We start from the raw sequence: 20,233 nt of genomic DNA, 5'->3' as shown, positions 1-20,233 counted from the left end.
GCTGTCAATCAGCTGTTTGTCAGATACCCAAAATCGCCCCTCTTCATACTTGGCGACTTCAATTTTCCAGACATCAGGTGGGAAAGAGCCTCGGTTTCCTTGAAACACAGCTCAGCTGAAAGCAAAGAATTTTTAACTTTTTGTCAGGACTTCAACTTAACTCATCTCGTTCACTTTCCCACTCTCATATCTCCCCCTTCGGCTAACATTTTAGACGTAATACAACTACACCAGACCTAACTTTCTGCTTAACTCATTCACCGGGAATTAACCACTCTATAATTCACTTCACTCTACGGGCACGGGTTTCCAACAAGAAAAAAAAAAAACAGGGTCATCCAAGACTACAGTAAAGCAGATATTAATGGAATGAATAGGGAATAGCACGCCTTTGTTGACAGTTTTCTTGCTCGTTTTGAGCAGCAATTGGTTGAGGACAACTGGTTGCTTTATAAAAACAAACTCTTGTCTTTAATTGATAGCTTTGTATAAAAGAAAAGTTTCATCGAGTCCTTGCTCTCCATGGTTTCATAACACGTTAAAGCACATGCGCAACAAAAAGAAGCGGATATTTCGACGTGCAAAGCTAACAGCCACCACAGACCATTGGTCTTGCTATCAAAAATTGAACCGAGAATTCTGTACTGCAAAAACCAAGAAGGAATTCTTCGATAAAACTCTCCCTTTGCTACTACTTTCTAACCCTCATAAATTTTAAAGCATTATTAACAGTTCTAAAAGGACATATATTCAATTAATCCAATGTAATGTTCCAGTAGTTTAAAGCGATTGCTGCAATGTTCTGAAGAATGTGTTTGTCACTCATTTTAATAAGAGCACCCCCACCGTATTTCTGCATATGATATACCAATAACCAACTTCTTACCAATGGATCCCATCGCTATTGATGCAGTTGGTGTCGAAAGGTTTATTGTCAATTTAAAAGTGTCTTCATCGGCTGGCCCAGATTGTATTTCATCAAAAATGATGAAGTGTACACAAGTTTATTCTTGTGTACACTTCACTTCAACGGCTTCAGTGGCGACACCGGCAGTTACAATGAGACGGACAATGGCCCATCTCTGACTCCAACCTCGATGTCTATGCAAAGTGCGCTGTTGTTGATTGAGTCGCTCGTCAATTTCGTGCGTGCTAATCGCCGTTCGTGCAGCAGCTGGATGCAATGCACACCGCGGTTGTGAACCCAAAACTGCCATGGTTGTCTGCAATGTCTATTTTTTAGCGCGAAAGGCAAATGTAGCTCTCTTGTATCTTCTCGCCATCCCAAGGCTTCCAATTTAAAGTGCGGGGATCGACAAGGTAAAATTTTGCTCACACAGAATTTATTTTTCGTAAAACTTGGTGCACCACATGTGAAATCATAAAATGAGCCCTAGTTTGCAAACCTTAAGGAAAATTGGGGAGTTGGCAGATACGTGTGTGTCACGTCGTCATAATAATACAAATTACGTCAGGTAATGCTCTTTTTTAAAAAGGTTTCCTTAAAAGTGTTGCCAAGCCAGGTGTTATTTTTTTAAGTGCGACAAGCATGCGGCGGAGTTACCACGATTTTGAAAATGTGTGACAGAACTCCTATTGAAGATCAAACTGAAGGACAAGCCACATACCTCAAGGCTGGCCCTTCTTCGCTCAACAAACTCTGGGTCCAGGGTGTCTGTGGGCAGCTTCTGCCACCGAAACTGCACCTGCAAAGGGCACGCATCTCAGTTATGGGCTCAACCTGTTTCAAAATGCTGCTTCTTTTTTTTCTTTGTTCTTAGAGCAATTGAAGTGCCATAATAAGCAGCAAATGTTAAAGAAAGAGAACCCAGTTCATTTTCCCCTACAAGAAGTGCAAGAATGCAGAAATGTCAGAATAACTTGTGTGGTCGAACTTGTGTGAGCTTTAAGTCACTGACACATTAATGGGAATCGATTGTACAATAAGTAGAAATGCACATAGATGAAAACAAAACAAAAAAAATGAAATTTTATAAACGGAGTAAATGTGGATAAAAAAATGCAGGGCACACAAAGATTTATATGAAGCAATCTTCTTGCTTCAATAACCACACATACAACAAGACTTTAGTTAAGTGCTAGCTTGTAAATGATCCAGCAACGATTTTGACGATATTGTATCAACATAACCAGTCGTTAGAGTAGATCCTTCTGATATTAAGTAATGCATTTAAACACTCCACGTAAGGTCTGCAATTGATTATAAGGTTCTAAAAATGTGCAGCGCTGCCGATCACAGTGATGCTGCTACCCTTAGTTTTCAGCCACCCCCTTCCAATTGATGTCAGTTGGCCAAGCTATCGGATTGGCTACCCAGGTCGCGTCATTGATAATTTTTCCAATTTTATGGTGAACAAATGTTGTTCGTAATAGTTGAAATATTGCTCAATTTGTTTCTATAAAAAAAGTAATAGAAAGAGAATACACAACAACAATTTATCACTAAACTCAAGCACTTCCAGCACACAGCAAGTGTCGTCTGCTTGTGTTACAACGTGCTCCGTGTTGACCCAAGCTGCGCGGTCAGTGTTGGCCTCGAGTGTTCTTTTTGCAAGCACCATGGATCACCCTTGTTACGTTGTGGGCAGCACATTTAGCGATTGGCGACATGTCAAGCTGTGATATCATGTCACTCTGCAAGGCAACATGCAAACGGAATGGATGCAGCGCATCGCGCTGTCGGTATTTCATCAGCGCCAGCATCTACACATTTGTAGCTGTCACTTCATGCCGGAGGATTGCTACCACAATTGAGTTTTAGCGTGAGCAGTATTCGGGTAAACGCAAGCGCAAGCGGACTGGGCATTTTACTGGATGAGCGAAGGTGCAAATGTGAACAGCCTGCATGGTGCCAGCCACCTAGTGGCACAGAGCTCAACCAGACAAACACAGAGCTAATACCTGTATAGCACTAACTAGAGTGTAATAGACAATGGTCGAGTGGGCCGAGCGGCGCTCTCCCGCTGAGGCGCCGCGTGTGGAAAAATTGTGCGAGGGCGCTGCGAGCGCACTGAATTGGGGCGGAGACGCGTTCCACAGCATATTCAACGTACTTTCACTGCGGGCGCCGAGGCCGATTGCACATAGTACGCTCTTAAAATAGCGCTTTATTTCAACTGTAAATTTATGTTTACACTATTTTGCCAAACATATATATTTGAGGTATGGATTATACAATGCGACGCTTAAATTTTGCTGTCGTTGTCAAGCGCGTTCGCTGTGCGGACACTGGCAGAAGCGCACTTTTTTTCACAGAACGTCTGTGCAGTTCATTTTTCTTATGTTTTAGTTGCTTTGGTGCACCCATGACTCACGACAGCTGGTACCAAATGTAGTTTTAGCCAGGTGAACTGCTGTTTTTACCACTGTCTTCTAAAGGTAATTGGTATGTCTGCAACATGAAGCTAGGTAATAAATATTAATTTTATTATTGATATCGTGTCATTTTAGGCGCGCTTCTTGTTGGTTGATATTGATCAGACACAATGTTTGAAGAAAACAATATTAGAGTGAAATAAACCAGCTTTATTAACTGTGTGGTGCGAAGAATGACCAATGTATTTCCAATTTTCTTAAATTTTTGCGCAAACAAACAGGGACGAAGAAAAGGAGAACACAAGGACGAGCGCTTTCTAACAACTGATTTTATTATTGAAGAACCACCGGCTTAAATACCCACAGATCTGCGCAATCCTGACAAAAGAACACGTCAATAGCGCATAAAACAACGCTTGTCATAAATGCCGCTATCCGGTCAGCATAAAACAATGTTCATAAAACAAGCCCATAAGGCGAAAATGCGTTAAAGATATGATGACAGGAGCGAATTCTCTTTATCTAACAATGAAACACAAGGATGACTGATGCATCTTTCCTTTAGTTTTTCTATCCAGTGAGCTTCCACAATTTCTCTCGCGGTTTGATTTCTATGCCTAAACAAAATGGCGGTGCTTCCAAGACAAGGTGAGCACGCATGTTCTTCACAATGCATTGCCAAATGCGTACTAGGGCGACCTTTGAGAACAGACAAGTGTTCCCTTAGTCTCGTGTTAGTAAAAGTGGTGTTTTCGGCAAAAAACAAAATAGGTAGTGTGTGTTCTAAGGTCAAAAGTAAGTTTGAAAGTGAGGATTATGCTAAGAAAGGATGTAGTATTAAACATCCAAGTAAGAACCAATTTGTCGATTGCGCAATGAACGTTGTTTAACAGATTCCTTTGACGTGTGGTCATGTGGACGTAGGGCAGACTTCGAGATGCATTGACACGAGACTAAGGGAACACTTGTCTAGTCTCAAAGGTCGCCCTAGTATGCATTTGGCTATGCATTGTGAAGAACATGCGTGCTCACCTTGTCTTGGAAGCACCGCCATTTTGTTTAGGCATAGAAATCAAACCGCGAGAGAAATTGTGGAAGCTCACTGGATTGAAAAACTACAAGAAAAATGCATCAGTCATCCTTCTGTTTCATTGTTAGATAAAGAGAATTCGCTCCTGTCATCATATCTTTAACGCATTTTTGCCTTATGTGCTTGTTTTATGAACATTGCTGTTTTTTATCCTGACCGGATAGCGGCATTTTATGACAAGCGTTGTTTTATGCACTATTGACGTGTTCTTTTGACAGGATCGCGCAGATCTGTGGGTATTTAAGCCAGTGGTTCTTCAATAATAAAATCAGTTGTTAGAAAGTGCTCGTCCTTGTGTCCCTGTTCGTTTGCGCAAAAAAAAAAAAAACAATGTGTCATGATAGTTCTTTTGCTGGCAAAAAAATTTGCACAACTATAGGCAGATTTCATTCCAGGCCACACGCTGAGCTACTGATGGGGAAGCACCACCACAGAAACCCACATAGCTACACTGGCACCAGATTTTCTTCTGGGTAAGTTTGCATCAAACTCTATGATTAACCAGGTTCCAAGGATACACGTACCTCAGCCAGGTGGCACTGTTGCGCCTGCAACAGACACCACCTGCAATGTCAAATTTCTGACCCCAGGCACCCTTCTCGATTACGTTGCATGCATTAAAGGATGCCTTGCAGATAGTGGCTGCCCACCTTTTAAGGACGTCGCACCGCTAGGGTTCACACGACCCACGCGATGGCCACACTTTGCTCAAATACTGTCGCATTAGTTGGTCATCATCATCATCAAACTGTATTTATGTCTACTGCAGGACGAACGCCTCTCCCTGCGATCTCCAATTACCCCAAGCTTGCACTAGCTGATTCCAACTTGCGCCTGCCAATTTCCTAACTTCATCACTCCACCTAGTTTTCTGCCGTCCTCGAACGCAATATCCATTCTCTAACCCTAATGGTACACCGGTTATCCATCCGACGAATTACATGGCCTGCCCAGCTCCACTTTTTCTGCTTAATGTCAACTAGAATATTGGTTATCCCCGTTTGTTTTCCGATCCACACCGCTCTCTTCCTGTCTCCTAACGTTAGGCCTAACATTTTTCGTTCCATCGCTCTTTGTGCAGTCCTTAACTTGTTCTCGAGCTTCTTTGTTAACCTCCAAGTTTCTGCCCCATATGCTAGCACCGGTAGAATGAAATGATTGGATACTTTTCTTTCTAACGACAGCATTAGTTTGTAAATAACCACAAAAGCAGTTTTCTTATAATAGTACTGCTACCTTTCAGAAGCCTCAATTTAAGTAAAATAGCATGCCATACGATCAAGCGAGATGGGGCAAGCCCAGGCAAGCCCAGTGCAAAGCCCTACAGGCAACAGACTGTACCGAATGAGAAGAAGAAGTCTGAGAACATCGGAGGGAGCGGGGGGATTGAAGAAGAGAATAAAGAAGTTAGTAACGGCGACATGACGCTTGTTTGATCTGTTTGATATGTGCGGGCTTATTACATATTTTGGTGCAGCCGACAAGTGAACGAAGATGTTTGTACTTTTTTCGTGGAGAAGTACAACAACCGAGTGGTATTCAAAGGCTACCAAGTCCAGGATGATTCCCCGGTCGACCTCCCTTTGGACACAACGGGTGAGCTCCTGGATGTTGTTCTGGATCGAGCTTCTATGTCGCCCGAAGAGCTTGTTAAACGAGGTTCGGCGAAGGTGAATATCCCAGTGACCCTATTTAACCAGCTTGTACTCGGACGACCATTAGGTCGTGGAGCATCATGTGACAAGATGTCAACAATTCTTCGGGCCATAATGACTCAACAGCAACAATTTTTGCAACAGAATGCCATGACGGAAACTCTCCTGTCTGCTTTACGCCACAAAAGAGACCACCCAATTGAAACTTTACGGCCTGAAACTTTTGACGGGTCTTCGGACCACTTTCTGGTCCACAGTGATCCAAGGGTGGATCACTTTTTATGAGGCCGCAGCGAAATACAACGAATGGATGTCTGACCAAGAGCGGGTCTTAAACATGCGACAATTTCTCAGTGGTGTAGCAAAAAAGTGGCACGAGTTGCGGTTCTTAGAGCATGTTTGCGAACCTTGCTGCATGTGGAAAGAGAACTTCCTGTCTACATTCAAAACAAATAGCGTACAGCGATGGGACCAGGCGCTGTTCTACCGTTTTAGGTCTGGTTCACCACTTGACTACTTCCTTGAGAAGCAGCGACTGCTTCGACTTGCTGAACCAGAGTTGCCATTAGGATCAGTCTTAGCACTTGTAATTCACGGTCTCCCGAGAGATTTGCAACGGCATGCACAAATAAAAGGGCCGGACACTCTCGAAGCTCTACTAGAGCTGCTACAACTATTCCCTCACTACTGGTCAGAGAGGAGCTGGAAGACACGGCCAGATGTTCCCCACCAGTCAGATACTCAGCCGAGCAACTCGGATACAAGGTCGCCGCAACTTAAAGACAGTGCAAATATTAGACTTAGAGCCACCGACTCACGACCCGGTGACGCCTTGCAGTCACCAGCACTGTTGAAAGAGAAACAAATGCCACAAAGGCCTCAGTGTGTTCAACCGAAACTAAACGAGACCATCCTACTAATTTCTTCAAGTTTACTTCATACACACCTTGAAGTGAACGGACAGAACCTGCAAGCTCTTGTCGACAGTGGAGCTTCAATATCGATACTTAAGAGAAGCAGAGCAAATGCAGAAGACATATTCACTGGCAGATCAGTCCTTGTACGAGGGTATGATGGTTGTGAAAAGGAACACTGCGAATGGATAAGCTTAAAGCTAAAATATCAGTCGCAGTACGCGGAGGTTCTTGCCTTGGTGATAGAAGGTGTCGAATACGACTTCCTTCTCTCTCGCCCGGACATGAAAGCGTTGAGGCTAAACATTCATTGGGACGACACTGTGTCTGTAAGCCCTCATGAGGATACTCCCAAACCTTTGACTGATGCAAACCGAATTCGCAGGCCGAAAAATGGAGAAAGTATTCAGAAACTCTATCCGGAATTGTTATGCTTGGGAGGCTATCCTACTGGTACCACCAAGTTTGAAGTCCCCTTTAAATTACACGACACTACTATAGTCCGGAAAAAGCCATACAACCTATCGAGAGAAAAGAAGACATGGCTAAAAGAGGAGCTTCAAAAGATGTTAGATGCTGGTATCATCCGTCCATCTGTATCGCCATTTGCATCGCCAATCACCACTGCCCCAAAAGAAGACAGTAGCCTCAGGCTGTGCACTGACTATAGAGCGATCAACAACCAGACGCATTTGATCCCATTTCCAATGCCTCGGATAGACAGCATCATTGACGAAACAGGCGGCTGCACCTGGTTTTCCAGGATAGATCTGTGCAAAGGCTTCTGGCAAATGCCACTTCAAGAAGAAACCAAGCAATACACCGCCTTTGTGACTCCATTTGACATTTATGAATATAATCGTCTGCCGTTTGATTGGAAAAACTCGCCCAGTTGGTTTCAGAAGATGATGAATACAGTTCTGAACCCTTTTATTGGGTGCTTCTGCAATGTATATGTGGACGACATCATTGTATACTCTAAGAGTGAGCAGCAACATGAAGAACACCTTGCGCATGTTCTCACTGCTTTGTCCGAAGCCATGCTCAAGGTAAACTTCAAGAAGAGCGAGTTCTTTAAAAACAAAGCTACCTTTTTGGGTCGAGTATTGGATGGTACCACTAAAAATACCAAAGAAGAGTCCGTGGCACGCATCGATAAACTTGTGAAGCCTTCTGACGTCCATTCACTTCGCGTGTTTTTGGGACTAGCTGGCCATTTCAGAGCATTTATTCGAGACTACGCTATGAAGACACGGTGCTTAACAAGGTTGACGCAAAAAGATGTACCTTTTCAATGGACAAGAGAATGCGATTATGCATACGAAGAGCTGGTACAGCTAATTTCTTCTGACCCTGTGCTTTGCCTTCCGGACTTTTCGCTTCCATTTGAACTAAATACAGATGCGTCACATTATGGAACGGGAGCGGTTCTGTATCAACGAGACTCCACCCGGGCAGCCAATCAACAGCTTCGCGTGGTGGGTTACTGCAGTTACACTTTCACCAAGACGGAAGTAAACTACACAACAACTGAGAAAGAATCCCTCGCTGTCCTAAAGGCCATTCGGTACTTCTGCTCCTACTTAGAAGGATCAAAATTCAAGCTTTATACTGATCACGAAGCACTGACACACCTTTTGAAGTTGGCGGAACTTAAAGGAAAAATCGCACGCTGGGTGAACGAGCTTCAGCAGTTTGACTTTGACGTCAGTCATCGCCCGGGAGCTTCCATGAAAGACGCTGATGCTATGTCGAGGTTGGCGGTCAAGCCTGTTTCATTTCACCAAGAAGCAATAAACGCCGCTAAACTTTGGGAAGGAACTGAAGCACTACAACCTACAGTGACGGGGAAAATTACAGTGCCTCCCACACTTGTGCCGAAGATCTTGGATCTCTACCATAATAGCCTGCATTCAGGTGGACACGATGGATTTTGGCGAACCTACATGAAGCTCGCGAAGAGATTTACATGGCCCCACATGAAACGAGACGCGAACATGTATGTGCAATAATGTCACGAATGACAACTGAATAAGGTGAAATACAAACAACCAACTCAACAAATGGCATTGCCGAAACATTCAGGGACATCATTTGAAGTTGTCCACCTAGACTTCGCCGAACTCCGTAAGAAATTGGAAGGTGTGAAGAAAATGCAAGCGTTCCTTGTGTGCGTGGATGAGTGCACAAGGATGGTAGCAGTGAAGCCAGGAAGAGATGACGCCAACAGCGTGATCTCATTGCTCAACCGCAAAATGTTTGACAACGTCAAAGTTTTGGTATCGGATAATGGTCCAGCCTTCCGAAGCCATAAACTGCAGGAATGGGCAGAACGACGAGGAGTAACCCTGAGATTCACTGCTCCGTACCATCCAGCAGCTAATGGATTGGTGGAACGAACTATTCGGGACCTGAAGCAATACATCAGCATGTACCCAAGTTTCCCGGGAGGATGGAAGTGCTGCCTTGAAGCAGCAGTATCTCATCATAACCGATCGCACACAACTGGTCTAGGATGTACACCACTCTTTGTTGCTACTGGAAAACCAACTTATCTTCCCGCTGATGTATCCTTGGGAGTCGACAAGATGGTACAGCTTACAGAAAGAAGAAGGACAGAAGACATCCAAGCGAAATACCGTGAAAGAATGAAAAGAAACTTCGACAAGAAGCAAAACACAACGTTACCAGCGCTGGAGGTAGGAGACTTGGTTCTCGTGAGAAAGGGACTATCAAATACTGGATCTGTCTATAAAGGACCGTATCGTGTCGTGAAAACTGCAAGTCAGCAAGGCAACTTAAAAACTGTCTGGTATATCGGCGCGAACGAAAATGAAGAATCGGCTTCCATAGCAAATGTGTTTAAATACCATCCCAGGAGGGATGAATAAAATGGTGGGGGGAGTGAAGCGTACCGAATGAGAAGAAGAAGTCTGAGAACATCGGAGGGAGCGGGGGGATTGAAGAAGAGAATAAAGAAGTTAGTAATGGCGACATGATGCTTGTTTGATCTGTTTGATATGTGCGGGCTTATTACAAGTACTGCTACCTTTCAGAAGCCTCAATTTAAGTAAAACAGCATGCCATACGATCAAGCCTAAAAGATGGAGCAAGCCCAATGCAAAGCCCTACAGGCAACAGACTGCAAAGCTGCTCTTGTTAGTAATGCATAATTGGATGCACAGGAACAAAAGGCAGGCAGAGGAGCAGACACAGCACTGACTTTTCTGTTCTTTCTCCTTGCTGATGAGTTGGTAGCAGTTTCAAATTTTTATGTGTGACCCGGCTACAGGCTGTACATGATGAATAAGTAGATAATCGTGGCACAGATGCCGTCACTCTGCCTGCAAAGCCTTGCAAACTTATACAGTGGAATCTCGTTGATACGATCTTCACGGGAACCGGAAAATAAAGCGTATCATCCGAAAATCGGATCATCCAAAGTATCATCCAACCAAATCATACTATCGGGGGAAAAAAAAGGTATCATCCCAAAAACCGTATTACGCAGAGCCGTATCAGCGAGGTTCATCTAGACACCAGTTTCTCAAGAAGAAGCATAACCATTCAAGATACGTCTAACATCTTTTAAGAGTAGTATACAGTTGAACCTCAACATACCGAACACGGATATAACGAAGTAAAAAAAAATTGCCTCGCTGGTGTTACACGGTAACATATACAGTGTAGACCACTTATAACGTAAGTCGCCGGAGTTGCCAATATCCGTACTATAAGCAGTACCGCACTATAAACAAAGCAACAATTTTCAAGGCCCGCACATATGCAAAACATGTGCACCGAGCCGCCACACATATGCGACAGTCGAGGAATGCAGCTAGAACGTTTGCATTCCATTTACAGTCGAATCTTGTTAATTCGAACCAAATCACACGGCGGGGCCTCCAACCGACATTGCTCCGGCACCGCCGTAGAGTAAAAGCTTAGGAGAGACCCCTCAATGTCGCGTGCGAACAAAAAAAAAAAAAACACGAAAAAAAACACGGCGGAAATTTCACCCTCTCTCAAATGGCAAGGTCGCCGATTCTGCGTTGCGCCGGAACATGCGAGTACATGCCGACGTTTCAGCCACGCTACCGTAGCCACGCGTAGAAAAAGGCTGTGAACCCTTTTTTCTCCTTTATGCTTCCTGTATTTTCTAGTCACGTGTTGACCTTGCACGCTGTGGCTACGTCGCAGAGGTATCCACTGTAGCAGAGGGAACCAGCGGCGCTGTCCCAGGCCGGCCAATGAAACTGCCTACGCCAGCAAACACCCGCTTCCCGATAACGGCAGAAAACGAAACTTCGGGGAGCTGGCGCCGGGCCGGCTGGAGCGGCAGCACCTACATGGCAGCGGGTGCGCACGGTGACAGTCGAAAGTGAGGGAGCTATGAGGGAGTGCGAGGGGAGCCAAAGCGGTGGAGTTGCCGAGGCGAAATCCGCTTCCCTGCCACCCTCCTCCCTCACATTCCACGGTCTCCGCGTGTGCCCTGTGCCGTGCCGTGCCGGCGCCACCCACTTTCGTTTACTGCCGTTATCGTGGAGCAAGCGTTGGCTGGCGTTGGCAGTTTCGTGGCCCTCGCTCGCTATGCGTGCCATGATTTTTCACGACTCGCACTCAAGATTCTGGTTTCAGCCTCACTGGCTGTTCGTTCGCACCACGTGCCCTTCTCCTCCACTTCCTCTCTCTTTCTTCCTCGAGCACTCCTTGGGGCGCCCGTTTGAGGGGAGCGTTCGCTGTCTCCGCTGGCTTCCGTACTCCCATGCAGCCGCACTGTAACCGGTATTTCGTTTTCCGCAACTGCACTATAAGTGATACGTGTATACATGGAGTGCCATGGGAAAACTAACGGGAGTCTGAAAAGACCGCACTATATCCGGTCCAGCACTATAAGCGGTTACGTTATAAGTGGTCTATACTGTATATGCTTATAACGAATATCGAGTGTAATTAGATTTAGGTGCACGTTAAAGAAGCCCAGGTGGCCCAAATTATTCCGGAGTCCCTCACTACGGCGTGCCTCATAATCAGATCGTGGTTTTGGCATGTAAAACCCCATTATTTTTTTAAATATAACTAGGCTATTTTTGTGCCCGACGTGAGTTTGTTATAATGAGGTTCGACTGTGATTCGCTTATCAAGCACAATGACAAGATCTGTGCTCAACAAGTGGCAACAGCGATGATAGTGACAATGACAGATGGATACAACCATGACTACTTAAAAAGGCTGTGCGTCGTCTACACTCCTGTCCAGTCACCTTGGAAGCAGTGAACATGCGTCAAACCTAATCTGACAGATGCTGTCATGCCCAATACAAAGAGTATGCATAGAAGGCCTCACACTACTGTTCTTGACAAAGAAAGCTGAAAATGGGGCGTCTACCCCCTGTGTAAATGCACACATTAAAGTTTTCTTCAAGAAAGTGAGCGTAGATAGCAATGCCCCTTTTTGACAATGCAATACTAGTTGGAACAGACACAAGTAAACATGTGATAATTGCTGATGAATTAATTATTTATATAAGATTTGCTAATAAACTTTTAATTGTTGACCTTTGAGCAATGTGTAGCAATCCAAAATTAGAGACAGTGCGCCAAATCTGTGTAAACTTAGTGCGTAGCCGAGACTAGTGCCCATTTTGAGATAGTACTTGTTCCCAAAATTCGTCATGAAATGCATCAGCATCACCAAGATCACCAAGTTATATGCGGTTTTGTCCCTTATTTAGAAAGAAGGATTTCTCTAAACACTGTTGCTGAGCAAGCTGGTTATTGTTTACTTGATGACAATTTGCACAATAAAAAATAAGACGCATAGACGAGTACAAGACAAGCATGTGTCCTGTCCCCTTCTATGTGTCTTCCGTTTCGATTGTGCTGAAATGCATCAAGCACAGAAGGCTTGGCACAAAAATGGCACATAAGATGCTAATGCGTTTCTCACTAAGTTTGAAGAACATCTTGAAACTTTCTACTAACTGAACATGCCTCGAGTACGGACCAGCTTCAATGCCAGGATTGCAACACTTGCCTCAAGCTGATTAATTAAAATGCTGTTCAGTAATCGCAATATTGTAATTAACTAACCATTCAGTGGCATCTGCGGTGCTGTCAAATTAAAAAGGAAGGTTGTTAGTATTAAAATTAAACCTTGATATGACAAACTACTAGAAACAACACTTTGTTGCATTGGAATTTCATTACACTGATATACTGCACATTCTTATTGTAAGGGCTACACAGATGAAAGGGCCCCGCAACTTAAGTTGGGCCAAAATATTACACAAAATATATGTGGAAAATTATTTGTGCATGAGCCACAACTCCTTTACCCAAGAACACACCTTGTCAGTAGTGGCTGCGCCCTGCATAAAGGTACATCTTTTACCGGTAGTTTCTGCACTTGACAGCTTGGCTCAAAGCTTGTCAAATTAATTATGGCTGTCACCATGAAAATAGGCATGTCCAATTGCTCTTCATGCCCGCACTGCTTTTAACAGCGAAACTGTTCTAGCTAACCGTAAAAACTTGCGCCTGCTGACAAAACCTCACCGAGCTATGACGTCACTGCAGTGGCGCACCGACGGGGGAAGGGGGGAGGGGTTCGGGGGTTGTAACCCCCCCCTGAGGCCGACTTAACCCCCCCTTTTGTTTAACCCCTTTTCTTTCCTTACGCATTTGAGTACTGCAACTAAGATGTAAGACGCGCAATCGTGTGCACACTCGCAAAAAGTGCATTTTTTTTACAATTTCCCGTGAAGAAATCGAAATAAGTGCTGTTTAGATAGTAGTATTGGCACACTGTCAACCCTCCCCCTTGCAGAGATCCTGGGTGGGCTACTGCGTCACTGCATTGCCTAGCAGCCACCTCTCGGAGCGGCGTGTGCCTCGCATCCTCTCCGTGCCGTGCACATGTTGCTTTGACATGACATGTTAAGGAGAGGGAAGGAGAGCATGTGCACGGCGCGTGCAATGCTCGGGAGAGGGAAAGAGAAAATGAGAGTGAGATAGAGAGAGAAAGAAATTGTAGCAGCACCAACGAGGCAACGCGTAGAGCTGCTGCCAACGCTGCCCGCGTTGCCTAGCTGTGCATGCGCCGAAGCAGGAACGATGACGTTGCCTCACGTTGCCTAGTAACTGCCGGCGCAGGTGCGCGCTCGCTTCGCCCGACACAGACACGGCTCCTGCCTGCCTGCGTTTGTGGCTTGCCAGGAATGCTGTCGCTCGTAGGCACCGACACGTCCAGCGCTAGTCACGCGAAATGTCGGGAAAGGGAAGGTACCTCCAAAAATGATCGCTCGAGAATACCTTCCTACATGTGTAGTTAAGTTAAACCAAGTTAAGATCGAGCATCAACCAAGTTAATACCTAGCAGTAGCAGCCAGTAAGACTTCAGGATTGATACTTTCACTGTGCCTAAGCTTTGCACGACCAAGTGCAAGCTTGCCCGTTTTTTTGTTGTTGTTGTTGTTGTTGACAGCGCATTGAGTGCATGTGCACACCTCACACTTGTTCTTTCCATGATTTGTGCATTATGTTTGTGCGCTAAAGCTTTTGTCACTTCTGTGTGGCCTGAAAGGTGTGCAGGTGTTACAGACTGCAGCATTCCGTTCACTTTTAATAAAAACATACGCAGTTTTTTATCGCAACACCTTACGCACAGTCTCACAACCAGGGGTTGTTTTCTAAACGATTCACTTCGGTGATACTATTGCCTTGGCTAATAGCGCGTGCTAATTAGCTGTTTTAGCAAAATTTGATGAGCTGATTGGCTGGCTGAGCACGACGTCATCCAATTTTGCTCGACCAGCCAATAAACGTGCACCTGACGGCGACATTGTCGCCGAGGCGATACTATCACTGAAGTGGATCGTTTCAGAATACAGCCCCAGTCTCCTGTTTGGTTGTTTCCATAGTTGATTGTTTGAGGGAAGCTCATTGACTAAGCATCACTTATAAAAATTGTATCCCGATGCCCTGTGGCTTGTCCTGTTGCACTTTCCTCCTGTGCATGCATGCTTTTACTATGAATGTAAGCTGCTTTCTGTAGTCAGCACTTGTTGAAGTGTGCTGCCCCAAATCTGTGTGCGTCCTGAACACTGTGCACTTTGTATGTATTGAGCACATTGATGCAGTGAGCTTTTGTCACTCCTGCACCACACTCACAGCTAGGTTTCCGAGTGCAGTATGTCTTCAAACAACCACATGCAATTCATCTAACCAAACACTGCCTCCTGCGATACACTTTCCATTTAATGTCTCGGCCTTCGTTTGCGGCAGCAGTGAAATTTTATTAGAGACATTATGGATAAACACAATATGTCATACTGAGGCTAAGCATAAGTGGTGTTCTATCAATATCAAGTTAGCTATGATAATTAAATTGATTCATTACATTGAGGTTTGATGATATTTTTAGTTCACTGTCATCAAGAAATGTGGATCCTCTTCACTATGGTACATGGTATAGACCCTTTCTATGGTGATCCTGAGGTTGCCGCTATGCTTGATAACAAGGCGACACCCGTCCACTGCTTGCCTCCGTTGCCTCCGCTTTCACAATGGATGTTATCACACTGGTGCGGCTCAAGAAACCGCTGTTTCGGCAAATATTATAAACTGTGACTGCGTGGATGACGCAAGGCTTTGACCACAGCTTTAAAGGACATGTAGCTTTTTCAGACCTCATAACGCCTCGTTAAAACAGCGCGAACAGTGTACACGAGTGTACAAGCAGTGCTAGAAGTGTATTTCAAGCTGTCCAAACTTTCTGCTTATGAATTAAATCACGATCGATGTGCTTTGCTCGTCATTCTTTATTCGGCAAACACTTTGAAGCATCGGCTCGTCACATTTCTGACTCAGCAAAGCTCCTCGGTGCGGTCACTATGTGATTGTTTTTTCCCGCCTAATCACTCGCAGGTGTGTTCAGTTGCGATAGATTTGTTCTTGCTGCGCACAAGGCTTGGAACGTAGATGTTCTGTACTTTGTAACAGCGTGCCATAAAGGCGTATTATCGTTAGCCACTCGCTTACTCTGTGGGCTGTCACGAAACCTTCAGCTTTGAACATTCGTGTGCTGTCAGTGTAGTCGTCACCCATGCTTCAGTGCACTGATTCAAGAGTGCATTGATTCACTTATTCTTGATGTGGGGGCGATAGAGAGGACATAAGCTCGAGCGCAAGTTGGGGTGGATGCGTGTACTTACAGCATGCGAGAAACTTACTGCGCCAGGAAGTGGTACTACTCCTTTTCGTAACGTGTAATGAATGGTACTCCCTCTTGCCGACATTCTGGGGTTGAAGTCCTCTCTTTGAAGGTGAGCGATACAATGCTGGCAGATGATTGAACTTTTTATCCTTAAGAAAAGCCGTGCATTGTAAAGGGCTGGCAACACAGGCAGTCCTTGTTCAGCAGTGGTCCACGAATTTGGCTCACAGATTCATTCCATTCCTCATATGCCAATCATTATTTTTGCAGCTAACTATTGCACATGTCTTCCCTCTACAGTTACACATTTTGCAGCATGAAGCACAGTGCGTTAGCCATCACCCAGCTGCATTTCCGACAGCTGATTGCGCAGTAGCAGGGTAGAAGCGGTAAAGGTATTTAATTCACATTTTCGAGTGTCATCTCTTTCCTCTAGAGCAAACTACACCTTGAAAAGGTTCTATAAAACATTTTGAGGTGAGTGAAGTCAGGACTGTACTCTACAAACCACTTGGCTTGTGACCTGCCGGAAAATCGAGATTAAAACAATTGTGGAAGTAGCATGAGAATCTCTCTAACATTTTTAGATCACAATGGAAGGTCGCAAGAGGGCAAGAAAACACAAGGTGCATGGATCATCACACTCCAATCAACTATACTTCATGTTTGCAAGTCTGAGATTCCAAAAATTTCCACCAGGAAAAAATAAATAAAATGTGCTCAGAGAAAAGGCCCATAGCAGGCTTAAAGTATTTTCGGCAAATAAAGATGTACATGTAGCAAATCAGTGCAGTCAAAGACAGCACTAACTGTCATGCCCTTTTTCTAGAATTCCTCTCTGTGCTTTGGCACAAGCTAAAAGCACTGCCAAAAAAGCACTGGCTTCCAACAAGAACAGCCAGTAAGAATTGTATTCTGAGTAGACGATGTTGAGAAACTCACGCATGAAATTGGTAAACATGCTTAAGTGTGTGTCAGTGGTCAAATAAATTTGGTAGCTAAAAGTCACAAGCACAGAGAAATTGCTTTGTAAAGCCTTTCATGGTAAAGTCTTAACACATGCTTTTGGGCGATGATGGCACCTGAGTTTTCATTCACACCATAAAGGAAATTATAGGGGCTGAATCTCACATTTTTTATTTGTTTCTGCCCACATAAGGCCAGTGCATGTTCTATAACAGGAATGCGCATGCAATGCTTTAGGTACTAGTGTTTTCGTGTCAATGCAGAAGCGGTGACAGAAAATCAGCACCTGTCTTGTACAGTCTTGCTTTTAGGGCTTTTCTTCACAAGCAAAATTTTCAAGATTTACTGAAAAGACACTATACAGAATATTGAATAGTAATTTTTCATAATGAAAGTAGTGCAATCATTCAGTAGAAAAAAAATAGGCTGCAGTACAGAGCACTAAGGTTTTCCTTCTCCCCATTTTTTTCTTTCACATTTTTGCGCAACTAACATCATGTTTGTTCACTAACTATCCAAACAAAGACTTCTGTTAGGCAACTTTTTGATTCCCAAACCAGATAAGACAAAAGAATATTAGTTTCGTCATCTGATGCTGACACACATACTTTCTTTTCAGGCAGAGGAGGAGTGACAACGTAGCGATAGGTTCCTTGCAGGTGACTGTGCAGGTACTCAAAGTCCCGGTACCGTCGCCACACGATGTACGGTGTCTTGCTAGGCTCCCGGATGCTGCAGCAACAGATAACACTTGTGAGAAGTGCTATTCTAGTTTCTGGCAAACAAACACCAAAGGTGACCTCACCATTACCACAACAAAATTCTGAGGCTTGCAAGACACGCCATGTGTGTGATGTGCTGTGTTGTAAGAGCACTAGACTTTGTGGGACAACTGTGGCACTAGCTCTGGGCACATGAAAATAGTTTCCACAAACGGTGCAACACCAGTGAATGTTTTTCTTTTTCGTATAACCATAATAATTAAACCCGTGGACGTTTCGTGGCAATGTATATACAAAGAATGGCAGCCAGCCTGTCATTTCATTTACATTGTTTGTTCTATGTTGCAACAAAGAATGCAGCTGGCAATTTCTGCAGGGGGAAAAAAACCCATTTTAAGGAAAATCAGCGTTTTGCACTATATTTGGGTAGTATTTAGAAGCTCACTAACACATTTTTCCATGTCTTATTTCCTTTTTACATTCATACGACACATAAGATACAATGTGTGTACAATCATGATGCAGATTCTGTGATGCTGCAATGTGCAGCGGTCCCATGTGCTTTGGCTGCGTCAGTGACAGAGCAGACATCTGTAGTTTTGTCCTGTTCCATCAAGTTCACAGAAAGCGCTTCATAGGGGCATTGTTGTAGGGGGGGCACAATCCCTAATTGTTCAAAACTGTGGGGATGCGTGACTCTCACGCGTCTCCTGTAATCCGGCTTCACTGCGTGGCTAAGCGCTGGCGGCGGTCGTGGTGGTTGCGGCGCATTGCGAGAGATGGCGCGAGTGTCGTGATGCTAACGCCACCGAACGGCGGGGTGACTTGGGAGAAAAAGGTAGAAGGCGCTTGCTCTTTGGCTTGGGATCGGCGACCAACACGCACGAACGCTTCGGACGTGCCCCGGCCCGCTTCACGAGACCGTCTCGCGAGGCCAAGCAGGACACCGGTATAGACGAACACGGATCGTTCAAACGCGCCACCGTTCACGTGACCGTTCACGTGACCGTACACGTAAACGACTAGGCGATGGTATCATAGCATGGGGCGAACATATTCGCTCGCTATGCGGTCGCGGTAAGTCGGACTTCCTTGATTTGTCGCGCGCCCATGTGAATGTTCTATTGGTAGTAATTTGGCTAGTGTGTATTAGTGTATGAAAGGTGCAATAAATACCCTTTTGATTGTTTGCACTACTGTGTTGTCGTTACTTTGTCCCAAGAGCATGTGTGAGACCCCACAAAACATAAATGATGCGGTAGAGCAAATTGCAATACATATGACAGAGCCCTCCACAACAACAAAGCCACAAAATACATAGGCAGGACTGCTTTTGACATTTTGACAGCTGTTGAAAGAAGTATGGTTAATAGATACAGTGGAATCTCGTTGATAAAATTCTGCATAATATGTTTTTCCGGATGATACTTTTTTTATTCTTTACCTTTTTTTTCTTAGATACGATTATGCTCGGATAATAGGATTTTCAGATTATACAATTTATTTTCGTGTTCCCGTGTTTTATTTCCTGTTCCCGTGAAGATTGTATCAACAAGATTTCACTGTACCCTTTAATTGAATAGCAAACAATGAAGGCGATGCGGTAACAACTGGCTCTGGGAGGCTGTTCCACTCATGTATTGTTAAAAAAAATATTATTAAAAGTGTTTATTTAGCAGAAGTATTCATACTTTCAAGGAATGGTCATTTCGGGAGGAATTGTAACTTGGCTCTTTTATGTAGCTGATTTTATTTATCTCTGCTCTGTCATTTAAGATGTTCTAAATGATGTGTAATCTGAGGTATTTACACCTTAAGGAAAGTAAGGGTCACCCCAATGCTTCAACATTATCTCTTCAATCCAGAAAGTCTCAATGTTGGATTGCTGCTACCAACAATGTTACTAGATTAGCTTCCAGAATTCAGTAACTAGAACCTTACCTTGAAACAGAAAGCCATCCCAGAAGCAATAACGTGACTAGGTGAGATAATTACCACATGTTTTAAAAACAAACAGTGCTAAAAACTGGACACAAAACAACAGGACAGGGGATGCTGCGCTGATTACCAACTGAAAGGCTTATTGGTTGTAAAGTACCTTATATACCTTACAGGGGGGAAGAAAAACATACTGATAGCAGTGAATCACTCACAGTTTGAAGCAGAAAAAGTTCATTATTCATAAGGTTAAACTATCTCTCGATCGCTTTGCCCAACAGAAGTAACGGCTGACACACAATGGTTTGCTACGATGAATAGCAAATGCCTCAAACATTTTTCGGCTGTGTTGCTAGCGATAAGTGCTGAGGATGCTCGCATTTTGAAACTGGCTCG

At 44.3% G+C, this 20,233-nt stretch overlaps 1 protein-coding gene across 1 annotated transcript in view; it reads right to left on the bottom strand.

Moving 5' to 3' along the window:
- The window catches only part of LOC119441342 (sorting nexin-4-like), a 66,913-nt gene that overhangs the window by 42,391 nt on the left and 4,289 nt on the right, over positions 1-20,233 (bottom strand). The window contains exons 3-4 of the mRNA XM_037705958.2: positions 17,786-17,909; positions 1,629-1,706 (exon numbers count right to left, since the gene is read on the bottom strand). Coding sequence (XP_037561886.1) covers positions 1,629-1,706; positions 17,786-17,909 — 202 coding nt within the window. The remainder of the gene's footprint in view (positions 1-1,628; positions 1,707-17,785; positions 17,910-20,233) is intronic.

This window comes from Dermacentor silvarum, chromosome 2, assembly GCF_013339745.2.
Source record: "Dermacentor silvarum isolate Dsil-2018 chromosome 2, BIME_Dsil_1.4, whole genome shotgun sequence".
NCBI lineage: Eukaryota > Metazoa > Arthropoda > Arachnida > Ixodida > Ixodidae > Dermacentor > Dermacentor silvarum.
The sequence above is the reverse complement of the archived record's forward strand: the minus strand, read 5'-3'. Positions and strand labels throughout refer to the sequence as shown.